General features: G+C 39.2%; 1 protein-coding gene across 2 annotated transcripts in view; it reads left to right on the top strand.

Moving 5' to 3' along the window:
- Positions 1 to 23,768, top strand: part of LOC137268642 (small cardioactive peptides-like) — a 33,794-nt gene extending 10,026 nt beyond the window's left edge. Inside the window, exons 2-4 of one of the 2 annotated variants that reach the window (XM_067803218.1) lie at positions 13,645 to 13,677; positions 20,517 to 20,750; positions 23,505 to 23,768. In XM_067803218.1, the coding sequence (XP_067659319.1) occupies positions 13,645 to 13,677; positions 20,517 to 20,750; positions 23,505 to 23,507 (270 nt within the window). In that variant the 3' untranslated portion in view covers positions 23,508 to 23,768. Of the gene's footprint in view, positions 1 to 13,644; positions 13,678 to 20,516; positions 20,751 to 23,500 lie in introns of both variants that reach the window. The other variant, XM_067803217.1, reaches the window with a different exon arrangement.
- The last annotated feature ends 287 nt before the right edge of the window (positions 23,769 to 24,055 follow it).

Raw genomic sequence — 24,055 nt, 5'->3', positions numbered from 1 at the left:
GGCCTCGTGTAGTCTAGTAGATATGGTTTAATTATGTTGTCAAATATCCATATCAAATGGAATGGAGTTCTAGTAACATCAAACTTATATTCTCACAAGTTCCTTAAACAACAATGACATTCATAGATACATGATAAAGGAAATGCGCTGCTGTTGGATCTGAATATTTAATAGAAATCCCCAAAATATTTTTGGGTTTAGTATTTCACCTAGAAAAGCAGAGCCATGACGATTCCATCAATAGATACAATAAACTCTTTTGACTTTGAAATCTGGATTTTGCACAATCCTTTCTACGTAAATATTTGCTTACGCTGTCAACACAAGACTGACAATTAACGTTTCACCAAGCTCAACTCAGGCGTTAACCTGTGGCGTTAATAGGAACTGCTGAGCTTCGTGGTGAATAAGCCAAGATCCAGGATATACACCCCTGTTGTACTGACGGGGAAAATATGATTACTCTATTGACGCTGACAAGGAAAAGGTTTTCAACATTGTAAGCCTCAGGTGTACCGTGGTCAGCTTTTCATAGTGAAATCGACAACCTTGTCATAACATACAATTGACCCCTGATTGTTATGGATTATCCCCGTTGTCAGGGGATATACCAGTAATCGGACTTCTATCGCTAATGGTATAGGCATGTGATAAGGTAAAATCAGGAACGCACGAGGTTCTGTACTGTACTGAACAACACAGGCTGTCATTTTGCCAAGTCTATACATTGCGCCGTTGTATAAATGCTGTATGGACCGTGATCGAAGAGAACTGTACTCTGAACACATCACATGTGTCACATCTAGGGTGTGGTTGATAAAGGAATACAATTCACGAGGTCGAACGGTACAAAAGTTCTGCATCTCTTCAGAAAATGTCTCACTCAAAACAAATATATAATCATGTTGCGTTCAATATTACTGCGAATGTATGCGAATTTAGAAAAGGGAGTCATTCATCAATAAATGTGTTGTTAACTTATAAAAAAGTATGGAAACATTAAAAAGCATTGATTATGAATACTGATAAGAAAAATATAACTTCAATGAATAATGCGTCCTGTTGCTTTGAAGGATATCACTTAATAAGTATTTATTTTGATAAATTTAAATATGTATCTCGAATTTGTTCCGTTGTAACCAGCACTTTGTGAGCATTGAAACTATTGACGACGTAGCTCATTATAGCATTGGCCATCGCCAAGGCTTTCATTGCTCAAACATGCACTATAATCTCTTCATACATACAGTTATGTTTAAAAATTACATCCAAGGACACTGAGTCCTTGAAATAAGTAAACCTATATGCAGCCAAACACCTTTGAGTCCAACATGAAGTTGTCTCGAAGTGGAGTCTTTGGAGTCAAACACCTTTGTGTGGAGTCCTGGTGTATCGAACGCACAATTGTGTCGACTGTAAAATCTTTGTCCTCCCCTTCTCCTTATATGGGTATTATTTCGTGAGGAATTTACGTCGGTCAGACCCGTGAAGATTCCGGGGTAGACTAGGCCTTCAGCAACCCATGCTTGTCATAAAAGGCGGCTATGCTTGTCGTAAGAGGCGACTAACGGGATCGGATGGTCACTAGTTGACTTAGTTGACACAGGTCATCGGTTCCCATTTGCGCAGATCGATGCTCATGTTGTTGCTCACTGGATTGTCTGGTACAGACTCGATTATTTACAGACCGCTGCCATATGCTTGAATATTGCTGAGTGCGGCGTAAAACTCAACTCACTCACTCACTCATTTACGTCAGTCAGCTTCTACACAACGGTGTTGAACTATATTATCATGATCCATCATGCAGTGACGTGTATCTGTGCCCCTGGGGTTCGGCTCCTAGGTTCTAATGCTCGGAGGGTATCTGAAGGAGCGAAGAGTCACGCTTGATATTGTGTCAACGTGAACTGGCAGCATGTTTGGCTGTTCATAATATCAATCACTCGCTGGTCAGACCCCGACAAGTTACGAGCTCCTGCCTGATAGATCTAATGAACAGACAACTTACAAAGTTATAGTCCTCGTCAAACTGTGTTTGGAAATATGAACTAGTTTAAGTCTTTTGTTTTCATACAGTATTGATCTTTCTTTACATATTTATGATGTTATTAGCCGCGGGAAGGGGGAACTTCACATTGAAAATACATTGCACAAGTTTTCCCGTTGATCCGTTTTCGATCATCCGTCTTTTACAGCTCTCATAAATAAATAATCCTGTTTCGATAATGACCAATTGACCTGAAGGCACCAACTGCCTTACAATAACACAAGTCCTCATTCATTATTTTCATGTTACTGATATACGTATCACATCTTGATTAAATATGCTTTTTGATAATGTCAGTGGCTCGAAGTAGCTCTGTTAAGAATTCGTGTCTTAGACTGACAAGTGTTTTGCCCGTCCAATAAAAGTACCCATTAATAAATTGATTAATTAATGTAGCCATTAGTAATGGCTTTCACTATCAGCTTCAGCAATGATCGAGTACATAGGCGTTTATGTCAGCCATAGTATGTAATTAACTTGTCAGGTTGCGGTGGGTGTTCTTACGGAAGGGTAAAGGGAAGCGGTACATTTTACTTGTGTTGCAAATAAAGAATGAAGAAACCAGAGGAAAATATACATGCCACATTAGAATAGAAGTCCATAGTTAGTCACATAACGTCATGTTTCCAAGACACAATGTGTCATCGCTGTGTGTATCGCAATACTCCATCGACGACGTAATTTGGCGCAACGCAAGAAGGATCAAAGCGTTAACGAGTACCACAAAACACGTGAGAACAGGCAGGCTTTCGTTGAGATTCCATTCCCTGTTTTCGTTCAATTACATTTCTCTTGTCTTGTAGACCATATGTAGGATTTCGATTAATTGAAAATGAAAATGGTTCGTGAATGTTTCAGGAGCTCTGTTCTACGTGCTAATTATCACCACAACGATCTCAAGCGGAGCGTCACTCGACGTTTCCGTTCCTTCTTCATCTCAGGCTACTTGACGTCAAGCACAGTAATGCAATAGATAGGCTACGTTAGTAAACAAGCAGACCCTCTGCTTGGTTTGGAGAGTGTCACCTTGTGTTGCTAATTTATTTATCCACATCCCATTTGTGAATATTCGGCCCTTTTTAAACAGATAGTTCTTTATCGACTGCCATTCTATAATAATGAAATTACGTCATGGATGTTAACATCCAGGACGTAACGTCACTATCGTAGAATTCTATTTTCTGTTGGTTGATATTTGAATAACACGTAATTCAAACGTAATCTCTATGACGTGAAGTTGTTACCTACTCATTTCAGTGAAAGTATTATGACCTGTATATATTTTTAACGATATTTTATTCCTTGGGGGAACGACTTGACACAGACTAAATTACGGTAATATGCTAAAATGAATTAATGTAAAATCAAGATATATTCCGTTGCGACAAGAAGAAAAACAATAACTGTTCCGAATTTCAGGGTCCATGAAAGAGCATTTGTTCGGGTGAATAAAGATTATCATTGATGTATCTTGACGTTTATGTACTTTTTGTTACTCGTAATTGTCCATCAGCACACTTCGGGTAGGATTGCTTTACTGATTGTATAGGCAAAAGCATCTTCGTTAAATAGACTTCGTTCTGATGAAAAAAATCAGAGAGGTAAATGTTGATATGATAGAGGTATTTATATTGTCCATGTCAACAGATGTTACACTTATTGTGTTTCAATACATCATTAACTCTTGTAGAGATCCGGATTGGAATACATGCATATTCGGAAGAACCCGTGCTTGTCTTAGGAGGTTCCAAACGGGATCGGGATGTCAGGCTCGCTTACCAGGTTAATAAAAAAAAATCGATTGCCATCTTCGTAGATCGATGCTCCTGATATCAAACACAGTATTATCCAGAATCCGTTAATTACAGATCACCTCAAGTTAGGTGAACAAAAAGGTCAGAGTACGCATATTAGACAATAAATCAAGCACACTAAAAAGCAGTACAGCACTGACACACTATATTAACGCCGAGTTGAATACTCTAAACCTTCACCTGCATATTGAGGACGGTGGGGTAGTCCAGTGGTTGAAGCGTTCGCTCGTCACGCCGAAATCCGGGTTCGAATCGTAACATGTTTCAATGTGTTCACCACGATTCCGGTGTCCCTCGCCGTGATATTGCTGGAATATTGCTAAAGGTGGCGTAAAACCATACTCACTCAATCACTGTACACATTATTTACAGTAGAACTTCTGTGGTACCAATATATTCATTACAAGTTGCATCCAGTAGAACGCAGCGGAGGTAAACGAGTAAAGTGAACCACACATATTAGTTAATTCTTCTGGTTCTGTTATAGCTCCACATCTATTCATAATTAATGATAATTCTGTTTGCCAGCTTAATAACAATTACTTCCAAATACGTGCAATTTGATGGTCTCTCATTAAAAACGCATAAACAATCTTACAGAAACCTTATCTCAGACGTATTATTCTGATAAGTAATTTGAAACTAAATCATGAATATACCGGCACTCAATCCACATGTTTACTTCATTATGTGGATTAAGGTATAAATTAACACACGCAATGAAATCCATTAGTTTTAACTATGCATTTCAAAATCAAAGCTGATTTTCTATAATGTAGGAGAGGGACTTTTTGTTTTGACATTTTGAGTAATACATTTCATCATATGGTTACCCGAGAGAGAAACGGTAATCAGGGTCCGTCCTCACGATTACTCCCTAGGGACCAACTGGTAATGAGAATGCAATTTGAACGCAATGATTACGATTCAGTGAAGCCATGCAGACAAATAAACCCTTTTCATAAATAAATCATGTTAATCATAATCATTAAAGGTATTTTTCAATTTATCCTTTTTACTTAGTTTTTTTTCGTTTCAAAAGCATGGCTTAATAGAAAAAGCGCAGAAAAATATGCTTGTTGGGGAGGTTTAAGGCATTTCGGTGCTATGTGGGCTGTAATCTGAGGCTGAAAAAATATGAAACATACAAGTTGTGTTTCGTAACACAGGTTATAGTGTTACACTTTAATCTGACAGCTGTCATTCTAAACCGGATTACGTATGACCAGAAAGTTTAATGGCAAAAGAAATATTAGGTGGGGATTTCTCTTTGATTTATTACGATACCATCATGTGTATAAAAACTTTGCCATGTCTAGAATCCCATCACATACGCAGTAATTTTTGTCAGTGCTATACATTCTCAGTACAAAGTCGCTCAAACTTTAAATTTGTTCGATAGGACCATAATGATGATATGTTTTAAGCTATCAACAATTAGATATAATATGATAACTGTCTCTGAAAAGGACCACGTATACTGATCAATGAACTAAACCGTATTTGTTTTCAGTTCGCTATCATTGTTGAGCCCTACATGTACAATCAGTTTGACTCAAAGTGTTATTTTCATAATTGATTGACATACACCAACCCAACGCTATCACGTTCCATACACTTAGAATCTCTTCATCGCCGTGTATGGATGTATCAACGCCTTGTGAGAAATGACTCTGAGGTACCTTTAACACAACTAATTGCGTGCATTCGCATGCGGATAGGCCATTCGCTACTTCGGACCTGTCCAATATTTGGCCAACAGTCATAGGATAATTGCCTTCTCAGACTAGAAGTCGTGGCATTCACGCCTACAGGAACTGAAGTTCTTGAAAGACTCAACTATCGGTTGACTCGGGTTCATCGAGATTGCTCTGCCAATCACACTCTGGAAACACTTGGCGAACACAAGAGTGCTAAAGAATGTCGCATCATGTTTCATTTTGCATATAAACCTTTTGAGCTCGACAAAAAGAAATAAATAGAAAATGTAACATTTCCTACTTGCCTTTAACAGAACATTCTTCAGTCTCCGAGTATGCGTGGTGTGTTCTTAGAAACGCGTGTAAGGACGCATAACGGGGTCTAGGAAGAATGTAAGGATTTCTTCAGAGATCCATACTATTGATCTTCCATCTAGAGACTTTGATTTGCACTGGGCTCTAAAGCTCTCTGTTTCTAATGCGTGTGTTATGCGGCATAAAACACTACTCACTTGAAATCGACACAAACATTCTGAACAGTCACTTGTTTCTTGTGTTGTTTGCAATGGTGTCACGTGTTGTGACAACTGAAACATAACATATGAAAGGCGAACCGTTTGCAACAAACCCTTTTATATTACATGTGACAATGTCAGACTAATGGTTTATTTGATAGATGATATTTCTGTGAACATCTCCATCCACATCAATCAGACATTTATCACAAAACTGATTCATATGTCCATTAATATTTGATGAAAATAATGACACCGCTATCGGCACATAATCCTTACAAATGTCACACGTTTACAATGGGGGATGATAAATAGACTTACACTATATACAGGTGTCGTGATGGTTTGAATAAAACTCGGCCCTTACTGTGAATAAACTGAAAGGAATGATGAAGTCATTTGCATCTTCAGGACATTTAGTGGAATACTATTTGCCCTAGATCTTCCGTGCATATAAAGGTGTGTTGGTCTAAGAATATGTATGGTTGCGGTGACATTCCTAATGGCCTGTTTCAGTGTCCCAGAACATCCCCGATGACACCAATCGATATGTAATTATTTAACTAACGTATCAGAATAAACTGGCAACTTTGCCATGGTTTTGTAAAGGTGGTTATTACAGCCACATACAGACCTTTGGTAATTTAACCAGATGTATTCAGACCTATAATACGGCATGGAAGGTCAACATTCAATGTTTATATCAGCAAAAAATGGCGAGAAATGCCTTTTTTACGATGATAGTTGATTGTACTTGATATGAGATTAATTGCTGTTTGACAACATGACTAAACTGTCCTGTAATGTCTCAAACAACAAGGCCAAAGAAAGTATACACCAATAACTGATGATGATTAAATAGAGCAAACATGCCTTTCAATGGTGATGCGTTTGATAAGGGCTTCGATGTTTCAGACCTTTACAATGTATCGATGACTATATTCAGTGGAGTGACAATTTGATAACATTTGTAATTATTTTGACCAGATCTGCTTTAAAAATGTGTACTATTTTTGTCCGGTAGTGTACTTTGCTTTAATGACGTTCAGGCTTGTCAACGCAGCACATAAGTATAAAAGGGTCGTCTTAAGGATGTGTACACTTTTGTGTTTGCAATTAATCCAGTTCGTACATTGGAGCGGCCACATGCCTGTAGTACATTTACAATATGCACATGGTAGAATGTAAGCAATCATTGTCGTGGATATTACATGACATAATTAAGACACGACAGCATTTCTATAGTTTAAAGCACTGAATAAAAATGCTGATGCATTTCGTATAATTAGAGAATTATTTGAATTTAGTAGAGCAATACATTTGTGGGTGTTTGGGTGTCTAATATAATGCATAAACAGATATCATTCTCTTATTGTTTCATAAAATGAAAATATAAGAAGCAGATGCTATTCTTCTTCTATGATATTCGGATTACAAACTTATCAATTATATCAATTTTCCCTAGAGATATCTGTGTACCTTCCTGCTTCCACAAAGATGAACATCTTATGTTTCATGGGATGAACATCTTAAACCTTGCAATTGCTGTCCTAAATTTCTCCACATTTATAACCTTGTGGTAACTTTCAGTTTGAAAAGTGGGCTATATCTGTGTGTAATAGAACCATTCACACGACAAACTCAGGGGGCGATGCCAACCGTTTTGCTGAAGTCATTATGATGTTGATCGTACAAAATGTAGCTAAAACCCGTATAAAAAGAATCTCCTTCGCGTGAGTGGCCCAATTTCGTTTACAATTTTTATCACATACTAACATCATTTCATCGCATTTTCGTAGGTATCTGTGAGGGGGCATATGGATAGCACTTAATTAATCAGAATTGTATAAGAAAAGTGTGAAGGAAGCCATCATACAGACATTTATTAAGATATGTGTATTACAGTGTGACTAAAACTCAATTTGCAATCCTTGTTGATGGTTACAGTTAAACACACACAGAAGCAAGTAACAGCTTTTAGTGTGAGAAAGCCAGTATTCATACAGCTGTATATTGACATGGATATACAACATCCTCTCAATAACGATGACAGCATCAACAGCAAATCAGTCCCACAAATCGTTATTCTGCAAACCAAGACGACGTTTCCATACGCGTGACGGGTAATTGTACCATCTTCATGTGGCGGACGGCTTAATCTCAGATCAGTCAAGTGAAGGCTTGTCATTATGGCAAAATTAAATCTACCATTACGCGATAGTCATGTCCCAACGGACAGGGAAGCGATTAAATCTCATCTGTGGAAAATTAGAGTAATTGTGGCCCTGATGAGGTATCTGCATGTAGAGCGTCACCACTGGCATCAACGTCTTGATAAAAGCTCCTCCCTTGAGACGACAAGCCTTTAGTTCTCCTGCAAGAATTCAATCGGAGTTAGCAGAGTGAATTGGGCGGAACGGTAGTGCTACTTTACAAGTGCTAAGTTTTGTCCATAGCATATCTGGATTGATTCCACTGAACATGCCCCCGCTAGTTACTGGTCGTGCTTAACAAAGGCTGACCGCATGGCAATTGCTCTGAGCCTGAAGGGGAGTCCCTGCGGCGTTTTCCACTTATGAAGATGGTTTGGATTAGCGGTTTGATGAAAGGGAATTAAAGTCATAAGGCAATGGAGTGTTACTCCGGACTATACGAGAGCAAGAGATAGTCTCAGAGCTGGTGGTCACACTATAATCCATGTTTCCACCCTTTAGACTGCAGTTTGGGGGCGGTCGGGAAGTCGAATGGTTAAACCGTCCGATCGTCACGCTGGAGACCTGGGTTCGATTCTCAACTTGGGTACAATGTGCGAAGCCCATTTCTGGTGTCCCCCGCCGTGACATTGCCAGAATATTGCTGAAAGCCACGTAAAACGAAACTCACACATATTTTCACTCACTTCTGAATTTGACTCTGTTGCATGATACTGTATGAAATTCAACGTATCTATGTAACGCACCTTCTCCATCCCAGACAGTCAGGAGTATCTCTATAGCAAATGCTAACGTATTTTGATACTGGAATCAATTTTGCTTTTCTTCCAGAAATTGAATTTTTCTAGTTATGTGACTAGTGTCTGACCTATACCAAGATTTTCGTCTTTAACCTTTCCCTGTCTCTCCGTACAAACCACACACCCAAGGAGATATGATTATCGCAGTGCATACAACGTTCATGACCTTAAACACTGGCTTGGAAAGTTCAAAATATCAGTCATAGCAGTGTGCACAGTTAAATGGTAAATGTATACTGATGAAGGCCAGTAATAACACACGCGCACAAACATATTACGTCGTGTTAGCTCAGTGTGTAAAAGAAGGAGCTCGGTTTTGGAGTGAGCTGATCCAAGAATGTTATCAGGCAATTCTAGGATTCCAGCAAACAAGTAAATGATCCTCAAAGTAAATAACTCGTAGTTGTTTTCAAACTGGCCACCCTTTCTTCTCACGTTCCTGCGATGAGCCAGGATCAGGAGTCAGCTTTTACTTTTGCTCTGTCTGTTTTACTTTAGAGTACATATTTCTGCTTATCGTACAGTATTACGGATGAGAAAAAAATAACCCACAAATGTCCTTCAAAGAACTTTAAGAATTAAACAAACAAGAAAACATGAACGCTATTTGATTATGGTTTTACGAACTAACCCCAACTGAAAGACGCATTCTTCGAATGCTTTCAAAACCACATTCGGTATTGACTTTTAAATGAAACCAAGGGACGCAGATCCTGTGGATTTCCAAGATTTCAGAGTTCCACCTCAAGACTTACTCTGCCGTTAAATCACGTCAGCGGGTCGAGCAGTAGTCAGAGGTAATACGAGTCAGTAGTGGGCTCCCACTCAATTGAACCTGGATGAGCTGTCGGAGTAATTGTAAGATTAAAGTGAGAGCCTGGTGTCGTTTAGCAGATGAAGAAACCGTCACTGCTGACACGGATTGGCAATCATTTGGTCTCCCTGGTATCATAAGACATCGTTATTTAGAGACCAAGGGACGATGGAACCATTCCGGATTATTTGCCTTCATTACAAGAGGAAAGGCTTTTCTCTAAGCGGTGCCATACATTCCTGTATCCTCAAATTTTCGGTAACAGCGTTCATGGATGTCTCTCATTTAGAGAAATGAAATAAAATGAAAGATCGAAAGACGTTAAGTCGTGAACTCGTCGACTCTCGACACATTTTTGTTAATCTGCATTCTTCAAGGTTTAGTTTTTGTTTTGCACTTCATCACATTTTTGTTTAATTTTTCCTATTGCGATCGGAGATGACTAACCTGGCACTTGGCATAATTTGTTTGCGACAACATTCTTGAACTCAGAAGATTAGCCGCTTAGGGAGACTATTGGTTATACAACAATGTCTACGAAGGCAGTAGATGGAGACGATCCTTTCAAAATAGCTTCATCAATCATACTAAAGTGGTATTGATTAGACACCGGGTGTTTTCGAAATTCGGCATCTGATGGGTGTGTTTTAGAGTTGAAATTAGTTTTTGATTGCGAGGAGCGCACTAGAGATAAAAATCAATATGCCACTGTTTGTACAAAGATGTTTCTGTTGTAAGGTTGTCGGTGGTCCTTTAATGTTGACATAACAATGGATAGTGCGTTTCTGTGTAGCGGGACTAGCAATATAATTCACTTAATTATCATCGTCAGTATTGGCATTTCGAAAACATCCCAATCAAGATTTCGTTCTAAATCAGAACCGACCTTTTCAACCGATTATGAAAAAACGTTGTCGTTCTATCCCATCTAATTCTCCAATATAATAAGCATAGGCCATGGTACAGTATCCAGCTACCAAGGCTTTTATGATGGACAGCTACTGGAGACATTGTTTAGTTTGGACCAGATGTGATTCACGTCGTTCAATGGCTCTAATTCCCATCGGGTGTACATCATCACGATGTTGGTTATTTAGGGGCCATTCCCAGGTGACAGATTGTAAAATATTACACATAGAACCGGCGACAAAGCTAACGTGAAATATTCACGCCGGTATTTGCTGTGACTACGATCAATACAAATATGATGTTCCATCAGGGTCAAAACGTCTGATTTAACATGCAAGCTTGCACAGCGTTGGGATCGATGTCACCATCGAACTCTGCGAGCAACTGTATGTTCCAACACTGAATCGTTGCTGACCCGTCCGTAACATCACGACCCCGTTTCCGGTAGAATCTGTATCATACGTATGATACGACAACGCATCTGTTAGCACGTGCACACATATTGATTGAAGTGCTGTTATAAACGAATGCTTACTTAGGGAAAAGGATGCCATTCACGTCTGACGTCGAGTTTAAAGTTGCCATTCTTCATTTTCGTGGGCAATTGAAGGAAAACATATGTAATCATCCTTCTCTGCTAAAGAATTTATACACGAACCTAGATGCAGGAACGGATTTGATGTTTTGAAGATCATTTAGGATTTGACATATATGCTCATGGCAATGTTTACATTACAAACGTATTTGTAAATATGAGAACGCCGGAAATACATTAAGTTTTGTATATTCAAATCAAGGCTACTCAAGTCACTCCTACGCTAAAAGAGAAGTGCTCTTTATCATCTCATCTAGACAATCACATTTTGGATAATTATTACATAGTTGCCGAACCTGAATGGCGACGCATAAATTTATGCATTGTTTAAAAAATGTTATTGATGTTAAATACCAATTCTACGTAAGTGTTGAATAAACGAACTGCACTTTATTTTGCTTATCAATACATTTACCATCGAACGCCGAAAGGAATACATGGTCATTTACGGCAAATATTGACATGTTGACATTTCAGATTTTGTTGAGTTCTGGAATAATATTCATTTGGCGAGGGCAAATTGACGATGAAGTGCGGGGTCGTGCATTAAGCAAGATAAAGAATCCGATAAACGCGTGTACATCGCTGTCAATATTGATATCGCTGTGTGTATTTGCATTGCCAGTAATGTACGATCAAGTTATATATTACAAAAGCATTAAACAATCCTGAAAGAGACGAAAACGGTATCAGTAGCAACACTCTCAGACAACATTCTGGAATATAGGATAACGTAAAAAGCGTCAATTAAAGAGATGTTTCACAGTGAGTATACATACATAGGCCTCCTTAAGGCACGTAGATGTGTAGTCTTTGGTAGTCTTTGGATGCATAACTGCACGTGGTGCATTTATGTTTCAAACATGTACTAATTACGTGGATTGTGTTGATTTAACTTTATAAGAATACATCCAATTTTATTTTTGAAAACAAGATTTTTATGGTAGTTATTTCTGTATGTAATATAACAATTTGGATTAATTTTAAGTGATAACAAATAATGGCGGAGGTTGCTGTTACAGACAACATCATTCTTTGAACTAGTATTTGCAAAGTCGTTTTCTGTTTACGGCCGCTGGGATAAATAAACGTTATATTTTGGTGGAGTGGTTGATATACGGATGTCGTATCAGACGAACAAATATGAATAGCAGCAGTTGGGGAGAGGGGGCATGGTATTGCTGCTAGATTTCCTGGAAGCATGTGACACAAATGTAGGCTCGGCACGGAACACGTTTATATTTAAGCGTCGATTTAGATAATTACCTTGTCTCATATCATTGGATATTAAGTGAGAATGATGACAATAGTGGAACGTACACTGTGAATCATCACCATATACATGTATGTACACTGCTAAAAGACATGGAGGAACTAGCTTTAATCGCCTCGGGTCTGTGATATCTCAAGGTGATTGTGTTGGATATGTTAACGGGAAATCGATTCCCAACATTTGCGGTGCCAATTTGGCAGACAGATTGTTTTAACAACTTGAGACTTGTAAATCCGACTTGCTGTCCCTTGAACGTGCTTGGAAAAGACGCAATACTATAAAATTGATCAGGAATGAAGTTGACCCGGATTCTTAGTACCGACAGCCTTTCATAAAAATCTACAGTGGATCTTTTTGTTATCCTCATAATCTCTTGTTATCCACTTAAAACATGATCATGTAAGATATCAGTGTTGTTATTTCAAATAAAAGCTGACGTGTTGGTAACAGATGAACTTTGATGTACTAAATGTACGAGTTTTCATTACAAACGTGATCTCCAGTCTTAACTCGGAAGCGAAAAAGGAATACGAATAAAATGGCGTACACTGTGTTTACTTGGTTATGTTCAGTTTGATGGTTATCTTCATGGTGTTCATTTTGATGGTGTTCAGACTGGTTGTGTTCAGTTTGATGGTGTGCATTTGAAGGTGTTCATTTTCATGTTCATTGTGATGGTGTTCATTTTGGTCGTGTTCATTGTGATGTTGTTCATTTTGATCGTTTTCATTGTGATTGCGTTCAGATTGGTTATGTTCAGTTTGATGGTGTGTATTTGAAGGTGTTCATTGTCGTGTTCATTGTGATGGAATTCATTTTGGTCGTGTTCATTGTGAAAACATTCACGTTTATTGCGATGATGTTCATTGTGGTGGTTTTACCTCAGATGTCGTAATACACTGGCTTGTGTGAACTACCCGAGTTACATTTCGTATCCTAACAACAGCGTTTTACATTTCAGAACTATTTGGCTTTCCCACGGATGGGCCGTTCAGTGAGTATAAACTTCATTATCAGCATGACTTAGTATAGGGCTGAACCATTACAATTAAGATGATGATCGAAGGATCAGCGTGTTGGGGTCAAATTAAAAAACGTACAGAACTATTAGAATTGACTCGACTTATCAACGGTGCGCTTCACCAAGATGGCTCTCTCTCTCTCTCTCTCTCTTGAACGTATTTGAAATGTCTCTCTCTCTCCTTCCCTCCTTTCTTTCTTTCCATCTTCTCCTGTTTTCTCTTCTCGTGCTCTTCTCTCTATCTGCCCCGCTTCCTCTCTCTTTTATTCAATTGCCACTGAGCATGGTTAAAACATGCTTCTAACTGTGGCGAATTGATTATGTATACCCCGCACACTGCGTCAAACAATACCCTCCCTGTTGTTGGTGTCAGTTAAACAAGATACATTCATGCTAAATGAGATGCAAAACTGCCTCTAACTTACTCATGTATTGCCTGCAAGATTCCAGCCCGGGACGCGGGAGAGAGATCTGGGTTTAACGCTGCATGGAACAGTATTCCCGTGACTAGGATTAGCGGTAAATGTCTATCCAACGTCTGCGGATCCTTGCATCTAAGGGACGTAACTGTGGGCGGGTCGTCCTTGAAAAGTCCTCCTGGGCAGTCTTTAAAGTGATTAACTTATGCACATCCTGAGTATTCACATTTACAGTAAATAAATAACGTGTTCTGTTCAATAATAGTATTAAAAGAGTTAACACTTTGATGATAATTTACAATCTCAAATGTATTTCCCTCTAAGGATAACATAACCATTAGGGTGACTAACACATCCCTATCTGAGCCTCCTGTTTGGTTTTATTGCAGCAAAAGGAAGATATAGTTCCACCAAGAACTATTCAGGGTGGTGTTTTTAACGGTCATTTTTTCGCCTTCCCAAGAGGAAGAAGGCAAGATTTGTCTCCTTCAGGAGACGCAGGGGTATGAATCGTAGCTTGCCATGAGCACGATTTAAGCATTGTGATCCAAGGAGCATCCCACGAGAAAGTGTATGCCATTGAGTACCCTCCGATCCCTCCTGCATCTATGTGTGGGTGTTACCACCCAAATTCCTTCATACCCCACTTTAGTACACACACCCTTTAACACACATCACGGTAGATTTAGTTCAAAATATTTACACGTACATGGTCACAGATATGTCACCGGGACGTCTCTCCCTTCACACGGTAATTTAGAAACCGATCATTGGTGTGAGAATGGCTGCCCGAAATGGTGCTAATGGTGGATAAGGAATTTAGGAGATTAATATACTGTGTTAAAAAATCAGAGGCATATAACGAAATTATAATAGCTCTAAATTTGATTTAAAACCGAACGCGGTTCTAAATACAAAATTTAGGGTTGTTAATTTCGTTAGATACCTGTGATTTTCCAACACAGTACGTTTCTCTCCATTCTACCATGACCGCGTTATTCAGATAAAAATAATACATACTGTGTTGGAAAATCAGAAGTTTTTAACATGATTACATACCTCTGATTGACTTCGATTAACCAGTCATACTCCAGTATTTACTGAAGTCGTGGTAGAATTAGTTTTGAATGAGCACGATGTTTCATGTCATTTCACTCTGCATTGAACGTTGCAGTTTGTTCACTAAGCGAATGTTCGATGACACTGCACGCTAGTTCACGTTAACGTTTGTTATTTACACAACCGTCACCACATTGTACGCAGAGCATTGACTAAGTAATCATTTTTCTGTAACTTCCTATGGAGTTGATCACACATCATATGTTTAAAAATAGATTCAAAGTAGTTTCGCTACAACCGAGTGAGTGCGTATGGTTTTACGCCGCTTTTAGTAATATACCAGCAATATCACGGCAGGGGACAAAGGAAATGCGCTTCACATATTGTACCCACGTGGGGAATCAAAATCGGACCTCCAGCGTGACGAGCGAACGTTTTAACCACAAGGCTACCCCACCACCCTGAGTTAACTTACGTTCATGTTTCTCGCGAATATTCACAGCCTGATCCCATTATGTTGATCCGTAAGAATAAAGCAAAAACCTTCAGATGTCGTATCATTTACTTTTTAGAACATTAAAATCTTAAAGACAAACTGAACATAAATATTGTAAATAAATATAATTGTAATCTGGTTGAAAATGTACAGAAGAACACACACAAGTAATCATCACACTGCCGTTAAAGCATCATTCGTATCCCAGGTACTAATCCAGGCTATGTAGACCACAGTATAACAGTCTCTCTATATTCCCCACAGGATCCTAGGAGCTGCCGGTATTGTACACACAGCGCTACCTGCCAATACAGCCGGTGTAATAGTTCACCCAAGGTCTTTACAGCGTTCTGGTTCTATTATAATCAGAGGGATCACAAAACCTGTCTTTTGAAATTACAACTAGCTTGAGGTCTCTGGTGTAGAATTAAGCTTAATTAAGCCATGTTATGGAGCAGTCGTTGTGGGTTGTGCAATGCAGGATTCCTAAAAAATGATGGAAGGCAGACTGCTGTACCGTTATTTAACGGTTTAGATCTCATGTATCTGTGAACGATACATGAGACGGTACAGGTGTAGGGTAGTAAGGCAAATGTTAAAACAGCGGGTCTTGCAATTCAAAGAGCAAGATTGACTGAAGTCTGTTTTACGTTGCTGTTAGCAATATTCCAGCAATATCACGGCGGGGTACACCAGAAATGGGCTTTACATATTGTACCCATCCGGCGTCACGTACGAACGTTTTAACCCCCAGGCCGCCCCACTGCCCCTAAGGTACAAACTATGTGAAAACCACGATAGAAAACACGGGTCCTATTTGTAAGCTACATTGCAAGGAAACATCGTTACTGCTATTGCTCTGACGAATACTCCCTTATCATCACTAGACGAGTTCAATGTGTGAGAATGTATGTGACTTTGACAACGGAAGGGGCGTGCCAGGAACACGACTGTCCATGGCTCCAAGCTAAAGGATATAATCTGACGTCATTTCAACAACGACACACTGCATGGCATTTGTTGCTCGTTAGCAACACCGCTGCCGCGTCACATCAATTCCAAGTGGTTCCCATAGTAAATAGGTCACATCAAAGCTAATCCCATAGATTAATGGAAACACCTTGGTATTCCTGTCTCTGTTATCCACCTGTAACCACCACACATACAGGTGTAATTCTAGGTAATCCATCGTTAATGTGTTAAATAAGGATCAGCCTATTATTGTGCAAATGCCGGTTAATAGTCTCCATTGATTCTGTCACTTAACATCAGGCTGCAACAATGACACATTGTCATCACAAGCATATATGCGTGCATTTGGAAGGCACACACAGTGCATTGAACACGTCTTGATTGATATATTGTACAGTAACCCATTATTCTGATATAGATGGTTTCTGGTTTAATCATGAAATGCTAGATGTCAATAAAATGTAAAGCGGAAACTTTGTATCATGAATGATTTACACGTATGAGATTTATTGACGTGGGTTATTTTCTCTAACCGTGGTTTAACAGTTTATAATTTAAAGTGTTTGACATCGTCTCGAGCTGCTGTTTAGTCAAACAGGCGTTGGTGAGTTGAAATTGTTCAACGCCGTTAATAGAAATCAGCAGCAGAATAGCATATTTGAATGATGCAGCAACTGTTCACAATCATACCACAACCTTCATTGTGAACGTATCTAAAACACGAACGCGAACAGTACGTAAATCTGATGGTAATTGTGTGTGTGGGTGAATGAGAAGTTAGTCACGGATTTGAACAGTATTACAGTCATATCAATACAATTGAGCTCCTCGTGGCTGGAAGTGATGACGGTCAGAAACGCTTACCGCCAGACACAGAAGCACGGTCACGGCTAGGGAGTCTGGTTGTCCCACCTCAAATTAGGAATCACAAATTTGAGATTCTTCTCTTTGCTTATTTTCTTGACAGAAGCAAAGTAATTTGGTGTGACCAAACCCCATTGCACAGCGCAATCACAATAAATATTCTTGCCTGATTCCAGAATGCCTACAAAGATACTAGAATTTCACGAATAGATAATGCACAATCTATTCACAGATAGAGTAGAGTCACACCACCTTCTGCACCAAGAAATATACATGTACTTTTTTTAACTTGAAGAACGGATATTAGTGTATAACTCGTGACATAGTTAACGCTTAAAGTTTGGTAAATATATAACCGTTTTGTGTTGCAATGATGTGTGTCGCATTTCCAAAGAAGGGAAATATTATTGTGTCCAAATTCGTATCATGTCCTGTTCCACAATTTCGATTTCAGCTACTTCAGTTTCGCAGTAAAGACGGACTTCCGTTTCCTATGCCCCGGAAACGATTGCAATCGGAGGGTCGATCGGTATGACGTCAATCGGTGCATGTGCAACGATGAAACATTTAAATTTCATCACAGTGATTTTGTCAGTTAACATTTTCTTTCACAGGTGCATGTCTGTACGAGAGGATGATACCATCAACAAAGAATAAAGAAGGACATCAACAGATACGGATTGGATAGCTCTTATTTTAGTAACACAGTATCTGTTCCATGCCCTTCTTTTGCTGTATGATGTTAACATCAACCACTGAGTTTATATTTCAGCAAACCAATTATGATGAAGATTTTGAACCTACGTTTACAATAAAAAATCGAGATAACAAACTTGTGTCACAACGACAATACGTTTTTAGTGACATCACGATTCTAAGATATAAGTATACTCGTGGAAACAAATTAAGGGAACACATGAAAGTACAGGTGTGCCTTTTAGTAATTCCAGAACGTCACCCACAGTGCAATGCAAAACTGTGAAAGAAATTTTGAAAAGAATAAAGGAGCAGTTACACTTTCATGTGTTCCTTTATTCGTTTCCATGAGTATATTCTTGTAAAAAATAACCAGATCTATTTATGGAAAATTTGGGCTTGAAAATCCCTCAGCTTTTTTACATAAACAGAATAATATCTCCTGTTAAATATCATACCCATCATTTACTCAGTGTGATTTAGAACTAATAGGAGTTTTATAATTTAAACCACCAGAAAATCCCACTTTCTTCACGAACCGTTCCAGATACTAAATCCTCATACCATTTTGAGAGTGCTCTAAACCAGACCTACATTAGTACATAGAACGGAGGAAGAGGACTAAAACCAAGGAAATTGTTGCCACAGGCATAACAACATTTACTTTGTATATAAATACACTTCCCTTGACTTGGATTAAGGTTGACATTATTGTGATGCAAATATAACTTTCAAAATACGGAGCAAAAGGAGATGCAAATATAAAAGGATGTACCGTTAATGCATGAGACAAACATTGTTCAAATGTGATACGAGCAAAGCACGACATACGCATTTCTTTCGTGAGCACCAAGCGTTATCATTTTAATTTTGTAAAGACTTTCGAGTGTAGGTTTGATCGTTTAGATTATGGCAGAGGTATATGGATATGAAAACCACTAGGCATGGCATATTTTTCCAAGACAGAACATCACCGGAACATATGATTACAAGATATATAGATGTCTATATGCTGAATAGACCAGACTGTAAAGCTTAATGAAATGAAAATTTATAATTCCTTTTCGCCTGTGTTCTGTGTACCGAGTATTTCTTTTTGTCTTTAACTTTCATATCCAATGGGAGATCACAACAACGAGACCCGTCCTTTCTCAGAAGCCCTCCGATACTTTTCTGTGTATTCAGCAGAAGGGGTTTCGGCGCAAGGACAGAAGGTGTTAATGTCCCGAAGGAAGGAAACATGTTTTGTTTGCGTCAAATTGCAGAATGTCCGTGTCAGATCTGTCAATGTCATGTTTGTCCAACATATATCATTTGTGTTGAAATATTGTGTGTTTATGTGTCCAGTCGATAGACCATTTACTACAGAGAAAATACAGAAAAATAGGAACATATTTACTACATGGAATAGTAAGCACATGAGTGAGTGAGTGAGCGAGTATGGTCCTACCCCGTTTTCAGCAATATTCCAGCAATATCAAGGCGGGGGACACCAGAAAAGGGCTTTACACATTGTACCAATATGGAAAATCGAACGTGGGTCTTCGATGTGACGAGCAGATGCTTTAACCACTACGCTACCCGACCGGTCCAGAAGCTACTAAAGAGATGAGACATTCCAACCCAGTGACGTAGTTAAATCAACGTTCCCCGATGATGCACGTCGGCGTTCCCATTATCTATCACTTGATCGTATGATCCAGACACGCGCATTACTCTTTAGAGGCCGTTATCATATTCATGACTTTAGGATAATTCTGAGTGCGGCGTTCACAACAAACATTTTCTGGAATGTGTCCTAATTCTTCATGTATGTTTCTGTATGTACTGTCTCTATGTGTCCGTTTCTGCGTACGTGTGTGTCTTGTGTACATGTGTGTCTTATATACGTGTACAGTTACCTGCTAAGCAAATAAGCTGAAAAAAGTACTTATTTTAAGAAATCTAGGGGTTTTTATAAAGTTCACATTTGCCTCTTGTACGCAATGTGTTTTCAAATGATGTTCGTCCATGTCAGTATATACACTTTGTTTTGGTCTTGATTAAAAATGGATAACCTGTTATATGCTTTCATATCTACATCTGATTTATGTCTTTGAAATTAATGTCATTTCTCTTTTACAGCAAGGCAAACATGAGAAGAGGCATCGCTTCTACTGGGGCTCTTAGGCAAACTAGTTTCGCTCCTTTGGAAAAGATGCATCCTCAAATGTAGGTCTTGACAGGGACATCGTCATGTATGATGGGACGATGTCATGTTTTACGTACGTGTTCGTACTAACAAAGTGTCTTCGGTTTCTCTTCAGGGATATTTAGCATTCCCCAGAATGGGCAGATCGGGACAACAGACCACCGGAAGTGACGCGTGTTGCACTATGGGACTTAAAAACGAGTGGGTCGTAGGCGACGAAGGGAAGCCGGAAGTGAGGAGTATATGTCAAACCGGAAACGTCTGCTGTTCTGGATTGAAAGAAACAGTTGACACAAAACCTGACGGAGTTATTTATTCTATGTGTTTGCCGGAGTGTTATAAACCCCAGGTAAAGTGCTGTGGGCGTTTTACATAAGTTATGTCATTGCCATACTCAAAATAAATAATTATCGTTGAAAGGCCATATCTTGCCTTATAAAGACAGTAATTAAACTGAGTTATACTTTACGCTGCTTCTTGTAATATCTAGCAATATCGCGGCAGGGGACACCAGAAATAGGTTCACACCATGTACCCATGTGGGAATCGAACCCAGGTCTTTAGCGTGACGAGTGGACATTTAACCACCGGGTTTCCTCATCGCCCCATGCGTCATTAAAACAATCTCATAAAAACGTTTGTGGCATGAACAAATGAACTGGAGGGACGCAACTCTGCACGGCAAAATGTGACAGCCTACTGTGCCACCCGTGCCATACATGCTTAATACTTTCCCATACTCTATAGCATTACACAGAGTCCTTAAAGGTAATTCTTAGACAGAAGAAATGCACAGAGATATTTCCCTTCAAATTTCTCAGACAGTCCTATTTAACAAGATTTAAAGTCATAATGAGATTCCCAAAACAGGCAAAAATCATCAATAGCGTGATCACCCCTGAAGCTATGGGTTACAATATTGGCCTTCAGTAACCAATGCTTGTCGGAAGAGGCATCTAACGGGATAGGGTGGTCAGACTCTCTGACTGGTTGACACGTTATCGGTTTCCAGGTGCGCAAGTTGAGGGCCATGCTCTTGATCAGTGGATTGCATGGTCCAGACTGGTTTATTTACTCACCGCCGCCATATAGATGCAGTATTGCTGAGTGCGGCGTAAAACTACATCACTCATTCAGTCACTAACGCGATCAGTTGAAATCCTTGAAGTGAGTGAGTTTAGTTTTACGCCGCACTCAGCAATACTGCATCTATATGGTCCTGATTGTGGACCAGACAATCCAGTGATCAACAACATGAGCATCGATCTGCGCAATTGGGAACCGATGACATGTGTCAATCAAGTCAGCAAGTCTGACCACCCGATCCCGTTAGTCGCCTCTTTCGACAAACATAGTCGCCTTTTGTGGCAAGCATGAGTTGCTGAAGGCCTATTCTACCCCGTGACCTTCACGGGGCGAAATCCTTGACAGTAAAACAGACTTGAATGAATGTGCAATTTAAACACTTTCCTCCCTTTACACACTTGTACTGGCAGTAGGATCCGATGACACAAAGTCAACAGTGTTATCCATTTTGTCGCTCTTCGAAATCAGTTAAGGTTGCTGGGGATCCTAACTTCAATCACCTTGAAAGCTGTAAGGTGTTCAGGTGGATTATATACGTCAACTGTTAAATATTGCACTAAGTATTAAAACACAGTTACTTTAAGTGACAGGTAACATAGACCATGCAAGTTCGATTAAGCGTATATTATCATCGTTCCCAAAGCAACAATAAAGTGGCACGGGTCTGTACATATTCCTCATTCCTAACGTTCTGAACGTGAGCTCATATCATGATGAAACCTGCCGCCCAATAATGTGTGTGTACCCCACACACTCATCGATTTCCTGAATAATTCATAAATACATTATGGCAAATGCTCCATGTGTATTCGTCATACGTTTATTCATTGCCATGCAATGAGTGGTGCTCCTAGTATTTTTTCTATAGCATAACCTTCATTTAAAATGTAATCTATTAGACACCGTGTCGCGATTAGCGTCTTCATATTTGCATTTTCGCTTACCCAGGGCAAGGGAATTCAAAATCCCATTTAATTGAGTTTCTTTTTTTCCCATTTCGCGATTGACGTTGACAGGGTCAGTTTCCAATCAGTCCTCCGTGATCCGCATGTGAAATGACTCTTGTGCTACACGAGCTGTCAAACATGATTCTAGAGGAATCAAAGTCTCCATCTCCGTCATATACTCATTGCGTTTATATACCTGGGCATTTCACTAGCTGAATCATTTCTTTAAAAAAATATCCGCTGATCTGTATTAAGGGCTTGTGTCTATTTCCGTAAAGTCATAAAGTATTGTTAAAAATCACGAAATTTATTGAAAAAGTGGTTAGTTGAGTATTTAACTTGCTAGATTAATATCAGAGTCAAGGACACACTTATTCGTTATCAGAGACACATAGGGAAGTGACTTGATCATTCTTGACCGATTGACACAAACTATGTCGTAAAACACTAACGATTTACGACATGTGCGGGGTTTACAAAACGATAACATGGAAATATGTTGCTTTCGGTTTGGAGCTAAATTGATCGGTGGTGTTTGCATCAGGTTTGACCATTAAGTGTATGTCCTCATAATCGATTCATCGAGATGATGATAGACCATAGGTCCGGTAAAGTCAAAATCGAATATTAAACATCCGCGTGTCTCGGGTGACATGAAATAGTTTGATCGTTCTGCCAGTAAAAGTATACGAAGTTTCTACGTGGAGTGAGATTTTACGAAGCGTTTAGCAATATTTCAGCAATATTACGACAGGGCTCACCAGAAATAGGCTTCATACAATGTACCTAGGTGGGGAATGAAAACGGGGCTTTCGGCGTGACGAGCTAACGATTTAATCACACGGCCATTCCACCGCCCCTTCTCTGTTGAGACGTAAGGAATATACAGTGTTCATTTGTTAATACAATCCCCGATGTTGTCAAAGGAACATGAATTATCCTTGCCGTCATATCATTGAACGTCTCTACCAACATGTGCATCTATTGTTAGTTGTTATCCCATTCTTTTGTAGGTAGTATTTTTTATTTGTTAATCATTTGAACTAACTCACACTTTTCTTTTCAGACAGTGAATAAAAACGTTCTGGGAAAGCTGAAACGTTTATTACAGCAGTGACGAGTGAAATTGTGAGAACAGTTCCGAAAAAAAGACTTTCATGTGATATTTCTGTTTTCAAAGACATGTGCCCTCAGTAAGCCTCGTTTCCATTTCATCTCACTTCCGGTCCATAACAACATCGAGCTCTCCTCTTCAAAAACATGTACAAAGGTTTGGCAGATTTCCGTGATCTTTTGTACCTCTGAAATTGCTGAATAAAATGTATGTTAAATTATGTTGATTTCCTCCTTATATTTACAGTTTTTGTCGTCCGCGGTCTGAATATACGTTTGTAGCATTTTGTTCGTTTTGACTGACGTTCTTACAAATGACACGTCTAACTTTAAGCAGGACTGTGTCCCATTTGTAACTACTTGTCCCTGTCCATAACCTGAAAGACCTACTCGTCCCTTTCCGTAACCTGAGAGCGCTTACGAAAAGGGACGAGAAGTTACAAATGGACTATGTTCTGGACCTTGTCGTGAGATAACTTCTGTTGGAAGCTGCCTTATGACACGTGTT

Source organism: Haliotis asinina, chromosome 16 (assembly GCF_037392515.1).
Source record: "Haliotis asinina isolate JCU_RB_2024 chromosome 16, JCU_Hal_asi_v2, whole genome shotgun sequence".
NCBI lineage: Eukaryota > Metazoa > Mollusca > Gastropoda > Lepetellida > Haliotidae > Haliotis > Haliotis asinina.
This window is presented reverse-complemented; position numbering and strand designations above follow the sequence as displayed.